Here is a 10083-nt window from a genome sequence, read left to right as displayed (position 1 = left end):
ACTCTTTCTTTAGGCCCGAAGATCGAGGCGCACCAGTGCTAGTCGAATAGTTATCGATCTCTGGCGACTTATTGATGCAGGGTAATTTTACCCTGTTTTGTCGCAAACTCTCCAAGATGGAGAATTTCCGTAATTATTTGTTCTTCTTAAACTATTCAGGAACCAGGATCAGGAATTCTTAATTTAAAATAAAACACTCGGTGTTGGGGTGAATAATTATAAATAATTTATTCCCCAAATGGGAGAAAACTCTAGCAATTACTAGAGAAAAACTCCTCGAAGATAGATACAGTCGTGTATGATATGAATAAGTGTGTGTATGTAAGTGAAACAATTGCACTAGGTGTAGAATAAGGGTGAGAAAGGATCTCAGCCGCTATTAGGTTGTTGAGGTCAACCGGTACCTATTAATAATGATCCGAGAGGATCTGAGGTTTCGATTCGAGAGGATCAATGTGCGTTTGATCTGAAAAGATCGATTTAATTGATCCGAGAGGATCGAACGTATTTATGATTTGAGACAATAAATTGATTAGTTAAATTGAGATGAAATAGATTTTAATTAGTCGAATTGAATCTATTTTGCAATTATAAAACTGTATTTAATCAATTATATATTATTCGCGAGAATTTATATTAATTGGTATATTAATGATTTATACGTGGGAAGCACTGTGTTCAATATTTTTAATGTAAGTTAAAATGTATATTATGAAGTTAAATCGATCGGAAGTCTAATCAATTATTGATTATTGCCAAAGAATATTAAAGTTGCACAAATAATTAAATGATGATGAAATCACGCATCTTTGTTACACGGCATATAAGTTAAGGACAATGGCCACGATGCCATAATAAATATACCGCGTCACAAGTATCAAAATGATTTTACCTTGATTACGTTGAATTTATATTATTTTTGCGGTAAAAACAACACAAAATTAAATAATTACTTGAGTTGATTTGAATATCAGAATGAATGTAATATTATGTAATTTATTCACAAGGAAATAGCATAGAATAATGAGATTAGCGAGGCTAGCGGGTATATTATGTCGGTCACAGGTCCCAAACACAACTTAACTGTACACATGGCGTCTAGCGCCTCGTGCTTCGTGCCGGCCGGGCTTCTTCCCGCTAGCTCATGATGCGCAGGTGCAGCAGCCATTAAAACGTGTTATTGGACATGTTTGCGGAGAACAGTCATAGAAATGACTCTTGTTGAGTCTCGAGTATAGTTAAGCTTTTGGTATAGTTATGAGAGTCGGGGTGACCAACTCTCTTTTGCCTTGGCGGCAAAACATACCCTGTTACACTATATCTCTCTCTTCCTCTTTTAACTATACTTCTACTTCTGTAATTTTTACATACTTTCAGAATCTATCCTATACCTAGACCTACTTGTACCTAGTTCTATACTTACGTACAACTAAGTACTCCTATCCTATATATTTTCTCAATACTTCCCTCGAGTACCCCCACCTCCTGAGAGGTCAGAGGCCGAGATGGACACTTTGAAAAAATTAGTTAGTCCTGGAAACCCATAAGCTTCACTTCGTTTTTAAGTTACACGCGTGTATTAATAGTTAGATTTATTTAAATAAAATTTATTTAACTTAAATATTTCTATTCGCTCACTCGCTAACCCGTACTTACCAAAACTTCAATTATTCTTAATAGAAATAAAAATTCATTCATGGCCGCCCAATCCCTCTAACTGATCCTTGCTACTGATTTGTTAGTTCAAAATTGTCTCAATTATTCCAAATAAAAATCAAAAACTCAGTCACAGCCGCCTAGAGCCCTTGACTGACGGTCACTCCTTATTTTTTATTTAAAAATTATTTTAATTCATTTAAATAAAAGTAAAAATTTATTCATAACCACGAAGTGCCTCTAACTTACTATCGCTACCGATTTTTTAATTAAAAATTACTTTAATCGTCCCAAATGACAGTAAAAATTCATTCATAGCTACCCAGTGCCTGTAACTGACCCTTATCACAAAGTTTTTTATTAAAACTACTTTAATTATTCTAAATAAAAATACAAATTTATTCATGGCCGCTCAGTACCTCGTACTAAGCCTCGCTAGAAATTTTTTAAGTGAGAATTGCCTCAATTATTCCAAATAAAAATTAAAAACTCAGTTGTAGCCGCCCAGAGCTCCTCACTGACCGTCGCTGCTTATTATTTATTTTAAAATTATTTTATTTCATTTAAATAAAAATAAAATTCCACCCATGGCCAATCATTGCCTCTAACTTACTACCGCTACTGAATTTTTAATTAAAAATTACTTTAATCGTTTTGAATGGAAATAAAAATTTATTCATAGCTACGCAGTGCCTGTAGCTGACCCTGATCACTAACTTTTTTAAGTAAAATTAATTTGATTTTTCTAAATGAAAATAAAAATTTATTCATAGCTACCCAGTGACTTTGACTGACCGTTGCTACTTATTTTTCATTTTTAAATTACTTTAATTATTTTGAAAAAAAATAAAAATTTATTCATAGCAGCCCAATGCTTGTAACTAACCCCGATCACTAATTTTTCTATTGAATTTAATTCAATTATTCTAAATAAAAAAAAATTTATTCGTAGCCACCCAGTTTTTCTAACTAACTCTCGCGACTTATTTTTTTTTTTTTTTATTAAAAATTACTTTAATTATTCTCAATAAAAGTTAAAATTCATTCATGGCCGCCCAGTACCGCTAACTGATCCTCACTAGTAATTTTTTAATCACTTCAATTATTTCAATTCAAAATCAAAATTCTGTCATAGCCGATTAAATTTAGCGAAATCTTCTGTTTTTCCCTTAGAATTCGTCAAATTTTGTGCCTGTAATAAAAAAAATAAAAATATCCTCACTCCCATTCATACGTGCATTGTTACCGATACAGTCACACTAGTACACGATCTCACACATCCACCTGGCATCACGTACGTCCGCGGTCCGCGGTCGGTCCGTCTCCACTCTCGGTCTACTACTCGAGAAGCCGGCAGTAGCTCTGGCATGTCGCTCTTGCGTCTCTTACTGCCTTTTTACTCACTTTTTATTCTTCTGTCGCGTACTCCTGATTGGTCACTTTCACTAATTAATAATTAATTATCTATGCGTCTGATTGAAAAATGGCTCAGGACTTTTCGTCTCAGAATATTTTTCTCTTTCGATTCCTACAATGGGGTGCGCGACTTCTGGGACACCCTGTATATATATATATATATATATATATATATATATATATATAGCATATATATATATATATATATATATATATATATATATACTAGCTGTTACCCGCCCGCTCTGCTGGGCACTTCATAGAATTGTATTTTTAGAGATCTAGACTTGAAATTTAATGGGAGTATTGTTTAGACTTGTACAGATTTCAAATTTCATCAGATTGGACCGTACCTTTTATCCCTGTGATTATTCTAGCTAATATTCATTGTAAATTTTAATGTGCAATCACTATGACATTCCAGTGGTTTTTTTCCAAAAATGAATAATGACTGAAACGAAGAAAAAAATTTGAAATGATCATTGAAAGTTTCAGTTAAAGTAATTGCACGTCTCATAAGTGAAGTTGAAATTTGGCTAGCTTAAAGCTTGACGAATTTTGCCGTTAATTTAAATTTCATCCGTGACATCAATTTTTCATAGAAACTTATTTGTACATGTTTTTAACGAATTCTCTTAGAATAAATAGCTAAATTCCTTTTTCACATCTCAAGTGCTTAGAAAATACATTCATTTCAATCTGTTACGTTCCCGCGATCCGGTAATAAGAACAATTCATGGGTTATGTGATCAGCAAAAATAAAATGTTTGTGAAATTCTTAGTCCGTTGAGTGAATAGCTACATGTAAAGTTAAATTTTGGAAACCTTACAATGACTTTTTTGCCGCTGCCAAAGAGACGATAGTTGTGAGAAAATATAATTATTAAAAAAGGAAAATATTTAAATCCGTTGGCCTTAGAGGCCATTCACGTAAGTTCCTGTTTCTCTTGAGATTTTATCAAATTCTATATCTGTAGGAACTGTATTTGAAAAGTATAAATTTTTTGACAATTATCACTCCCACACTCTTATATGGGAGAGGAATTTCATAAGATCCTATTCGAGGAAATTTCTACATTATAAACAAAAGGTTTCAACAAAACTTCGTCCATAGAAACTTTTGTTTGGAAATGAAAGATTTTCATTGTTAACACCCCCGCAATCCCTTCTAGGGTTAGAATTCAAGAAAATCTTTGGGTTCTCATTTAAATAACATAAGAATTTTTTTTTTTGTTTGGATTTTTGATGCACTCGAAAGAATGAATGTCTAGTAAAAATAAATAAATATTCTTGTAGGAAATTTGACGATCTACAAAAAAGGTTTGAAATGATTTTTCGCTAAGTTGACTCGTTTAAAAGTTATTCGAGGTTAAACTTCAACTTCTAATAGTTGATGACAACTTTTACAATTTTTTATTCTCTATCACAATATAATGACTCAAAAATATAAAATATCTTAGTTTTCGTAAATCTTATCGAGTTTTTTTTTGATGATTCTTAGTTGGCAGTTCTGTAACGATTATAAATTTAATTATGTCATATAAATATTAATTCGTTATTTAAAGTCAACTTATTACTTTTTTTGTATTTTACCGCAAAAATAACTGTAGTTTTTGATCATAGCGCCACTTCTATGGTATTATTTACATGTAAACAATACTTAAGGTAACTTAAGTCAATCTTCTACAACTTTGTTTATACTGTGCGGCATCTTGGATTATTTAATGTGTATTTAATTATTATGTTGGAGTATTAGTAAAGTTCACTGAGTTAGTTTTTGATTTTCAATTTTTATTATTAAAACTTTTTGCCTTTAATTAAAAAATGAGCTGCAAGCCTATTTTTTTAATTGGTACTCCAAACTCAAACGTCTTTGGCCCTAAATTACCTACGGTTGAAGAGGTTATGTCTGTGATTTTATTACCATGTTGTATTGAAGGAGACAATTAAAAAAAGTGCAAGGAATACAATAGTTAAAGTTGAGAGGCAATGGTATTCTGATGGATTGCCTGTTTGTGGAAGAGAAAACGCTGTAAAAAAATTGATAGGATTTCATTGTAAGTGGAAAAGTTTACACAAAAATAAAAGCAAAAAAAATTCACCAGCTCAGATGAAAAATCAGTCTCTTTTTCAAACAAAGTTGGCTGAACTCTTCGATATTACGGATCAGAAAAGCCTTCAATCAATAAATTACGATAAAAAGATTTTTTTAGAGGGGCAAAAATTTTCGAACCGAAGAGGAATTATAAATTTAAGTTCACAACCAGACACTGAAGCAGATGTGATGATAGCCGATGAAATAAGTAAGTATTACAATTTACGAACATGTACCAATTAACATTCATAGTGCCCATAAATCGATATAAATTAATTCCTAACTATCCAATTTTACAATACATAAATTGACGGTCATTAATCGTTTTAATGTATAATTATGATTTATAATTCATTTATTATTTGATTAAAAATAGTGTTAGCTATTATTTTTTCTGAATAACTATAAGTAGATGACTAAAAATTCTTTTTACTTTCAACTTTTAATATTTAATTTTATTTTTCCTAAAATTAACAAAGACTTTTTTTCTACTTCTAATAATATTTGTATGCTTATAAAAATATTCAAATTTTCAATTCTAGATTAGCCAGTGAAAGATAAACAGATCTCAATAATTAAACAAGAATCTGATCTAATAACATCCGAGTCATCAGCGAGCTTGACTCCAAAATCAGTCTCCGATTTTGAAAATGAATTAACACCGCATATTGCTCCTAAAATTAACGTGATGACACCAGAATTAGTTGCTGCATTAGATCGATCGAATGTTTCTTGTAGAAATGCCATGTACATTATTTCTGCGACTCTGAAAAGCGTTGGAGTTGATTTAAATAGTGTAAACATCAGTTACAAAACAATTCAACGTAGCCGAATAGCTTTGCGAAAAGAAATTGCGAAGGGGTTAAAAGATGAGTTAAAGTTTGAAGATAATTATATTGTGCACTAGGACGGGAAACTGTTGACATCACGGGAACCGATACTGTAAATAGACTTCCAATCGTTCTAACATCATGTAGTGGTGAACAATTGTTGGGTGTGCCGAAGTTAAAATCAGGAAGTGCCAATGATCAAGCAGTTGCTATTCTTGAAACTCTTAAGCAGTGGGGTCTTAGTTCATATGTCAAAGGGATGTGTTTTGATACAGCAGCTGTTAATACAGGTTAGTTATTTATGATATACAAGCTATTTATTTGAATCATCTATATTTTTCGATTATTCCATTCGTTTTCTAGGAATTCATCATGGGACTTGTGCTGAAATAGAAAAAGCTTTCAGTCGAGAGTTGATCCATTTACCTTGTCGCTACCACATCTTTGAACTCGTTTTGAAAGGTGTGTTTGAGGTATATTGGCCAACCTCATCAGGCCCAAACGTTCAATTCTTCTCTAGATTTAAAAATAAATGGAATGGCCTTAATAAATACAATTTCAAGGCTGGATGGATGATAGTACCGTTAATGAAATATTTTCAAATAGCAAACAAGCGTTAATTAATTTGATTGAAGAAAATTTACAGGTATGAATTCATAAATTTGACTTCACAAAAATTATACATGCCATATGTTCTGGATGAAGTTGTCAGATCATCGTCACTTTATAGGATAATTTAAATTAAATTTTTTCTAAATACTTGACAGGTCCGTCAACCGAGAGATGATTATAAAGAGTTGTTAGAGCTATCACTGATTTTTTTGGGTGAAAAGCCAAAAGATAACTTTACGTTTAAAAATCCAGGTCCAATTCATCATGCTCGTTGGATGTCAAAAGCCATTTATTCGTTAAAAATTTTTCTTTTTAGAGAAGAATTTAATTTAACTAAGCAAGAAATTAACGGTTTACGTCAAGTGTGTATTTTTTTAGTAAAAATATATTTAAAAGCTTGGTTTACTGCTCCATGTACAATTTTGGCACCACACAATGATCTGATCTTCATGCAAGACTTGATTGAGTATAAAACTGTAGACAGTGACGTATCAAAAGCAGCTTGTTCAAAAATGATCAATCACCTGTGGTATTTGAGTGAACAGCTGGCAATTATTTCTCTGTTTGACGATAATGTGCCTCTACTCGTAAAGCAGAAGTGATTTTATCTTTGGAAAAAAATCAAATAAGCACTGATCCAAAAAGAAGCGATTTGAAATTGAGCAATAAAATTTAGATACGTTGTTATCAGCAAACCTGAGTGAATTTATTTCAAAAAAATCATTGACTATATTTCAAATTTTCGACTTACTTACTGATTTCATAGACAAAAATGTTGAATTTTGGACACAGGGTGAGCTATCAAGAGAATCTGACATTTTTTAAACGGCTCATCGTAGTTAATGATGTAGCGAAAAGAGGAGTTGCATTAATAGAAGAGTATAACAAATGTCTGACCAAAAATAAAGAACAGTTGCAATATTTATTGCAAGTAGTTAAAATCACAGGCAAAAATTTCCCAATTGTAACAAGAAAAATTTAGTTTGATTTTGTGATAAAAAAAACGGCAAGTTATAAAATAAATAGTTTTATCACGATTGAAAAATTATTGAAACATGATTCATAATACTTTACATTACCCAATAGTTAAGTGCATATGAAGCACTTATTTTTCGTCATTACTCAGGTAAAGTACAGTCCCGAGTTTTTTTTTAATTAGGTATGGAAATATCGATTTTTCTTATGGTTGTCGATATTTTGTAAAAATTTTGTTGCTTAATTAAAAAATACTCGATAAAATTTACGAAAACTAAGATATTTTATGTTCTTTAGTCATTATTTTGTGATAGAGTATAAGAAATTGTAAATGTCACCCTCAACTATTTGAGGTTGGACTTTAACATCGGATAACTTTTAAACGAGTCAACTGAGCGAAAAATCATTTCTGACCTTTTTTGTAGATCGTCAAATTTCCTACAAGAATATCTATTTATTTTTACTAGACATTAATTCGTTCGCATGCATCAAAAATCCAAACAAACAAAAAAGTTCTTATGTTATTTAAATGGGAAATCAAAAATCACAACAAGTCATCTCTTAATATTAATATTAAGGGCTGAAACTTTACCAGAATTTTTTTTTCGTTATCTTGAACGATATTTTCGTAGTGACTAAGAAAAAAAAATTGAAAGTTTTTTTTGGCCTACCCTAATATACACTAGTCACAAAAATTAAGGGATATAAAAAAAATTCCAAATTTTTGGGTGATATTCAACAAGCTGTTACTCCGAGGAAAATGGTCGTACAGAAAAATTTAAAAAAAAGCAAATTGTAGCTCCAAGTGTCTAGTTTTCAGATATGACCATGAAAAATTTTTGTCATGTTCAGGTCTGGAGAAATTTTAAGAAAACTACCGAAAAAAAAATTTTTCAAATTTATTTCCGTCTAAAAAAAGGTCCACGGGCTTCAAAAAATTTTTTTTGATTGTTTCGTTTAAAAGCACTTTTAGAGAATTTAATACTTTTTAATTTGGCGTATTTAAAAAGCCTGTACGACGATTTGCCGCGGAGTTATCGTCAATCAAAGCAAAAAAGTTCTTTTTGACTTTGATATTCAATAACTCCAAAAATAATAATTGTACAGGAAATCAAAGAAGGATTTTAAAAACTGCACGATATTCTTCTATATGGGAAAATGTAAACATCTTTTAGAAAAAAAAATTTTTTCGAATTGAAAACTCGGACTGAAAAAAAGACAAAAATTCGCATAATTAAGGATATTTGGATAACTTGGTATAACTTTGGATAAAATGGATAAATGAAGGATATCGTCGGTAATTTTTTAACCTCAAAGTGTCCCCTAAAATCCCTCAAAAATTCAAAGCGCTGCGATTTTTTTTTCATTGTGCCCCGAAGCTTCAATTTCTTTGTTCTTGCAAAAATCACCATTATGAGCAATTTTGTGATTTTTATTCATTTTTTCAATGAAAAAATTTTTTTTCTCTCTAAAATCTTTATTTTTTCGATTAAAAAGATTGATTTTTTAAAAAAATTAAAAAAAAAAAAAAAAAATTTTAATTTTTCATGGTCATATCTGAAAACTACACACTTGGAGCTACAATTTGCTTTTTTTATTTTTTCTGTACGACCATTTTCCTCGGAGTTACAGCTTGTTGAAAATCACCCAAAAATTTGGAATTTTTTTTATATCCCTCAATTTTTGTGACTAGTGTATATATAGTAGGGTGCTTCATTTGAGACGACTATTTTTTTTTCTCTCTCCATTGACGATATATTGTTCTTTACATAGAAAAAAATATTCTCACCAAAGGATACTCTTAATTTTAATTTTGAGTACTTGCTGGACGAATTTGAAGTTTTCTCATATAATTAACCCGTTAAAATCATTTTTAACTTCATGATACGAAAATCGAAGATTTTCAAAAATCGGGAAGTTATTGTTTTCACCCCGTTTTGCAAAAATCGAGTTTTCATCAGATCTCGACGTTTGAAGGTCAGAGAAAGCTTCCCTGACTATCCCCGCGAGGTTGTCATGGTGTCTGTATGTGTATGTGTGTGTGTGTGTGTGTGTGTTTGTGTATGTGTATGTTTTTTTTTTTTTGTTTTAAGGGGGGGGGAATCCTTTTTACGGATTCTAGGCATAGTTGTTTGGCCTGGATATGTGGCGACTCGACGCAGTGTCATACTAAAACTCGACGCTAGCGCCCCTACCCACTAAACCCTAAACCCCTTTTCCTCTTTTCCCTAATCCCTCATGGAAACCGCCGTTAGGCATTACTTCGTGAGGGGAGGATCTAGCTACTGCTCTTTCTTCTTGTAGCTAAGATGTTATTTTACCTTTCTTCTAGTTGTTGTCATTAGCTCTTCTTCTTTCGATGGAACGCAAGTCTATATGGACTTCTGTTGCAAATGTGCTGATGGCATTTCAGGAGGCTCTTGATGACAATATTGCTTCTACTATTGTCTCTGGTTGGATTTTCTTCTTTAGGATCATCTCCAGCTCATCTCGCTGTGG

At 31.6% G+C, this 10083-nt stretch overlaps 1 protein-coding gene across 1 annotated transcript; it reads left to right on the top strand.

Annotated features, from left to right (window-relative positions):
• Positions 1-5636: 5636 nt before the first annotated feature.
• LOC123263057 lies at positions 5637-7563 on the top strand. Its single transcript, XM_044725595.1, has 3 exons — positions 5637-6287; positions 6361-6643; positions 6765-7563. Exons 2-3 carry the CDS (start codon positions 6566-6568, stop codon positions 7209-7211), a joined length of 525 nt encoding a protein of 174 aa, XP_044581530.1. The 5' UTR covers positions 5637-6287; positions 6361-6565; the 3' UTR covers positions 7212-7563.
• Positions 7564-10083: the final 2520 nt, after the last annotated feature.

Source organism: Cotesia glomerata, linkage group LG1 (assembly GCF_020080835.1).
Source record: "Cotesia glomerata isolate CgM1 linkage group LG1, MPM_Cglom_v2.3, whole genome shotgun sequence".
NCBI lineage: Eukaryota > Metazoa > Arthropoda > Insecta > Hymenoptera > Braconidae > Cotesia > Cotesia glomerata.
This window is presented reverse-complemented; position numbering and strand designations above follow the sequence as displayed.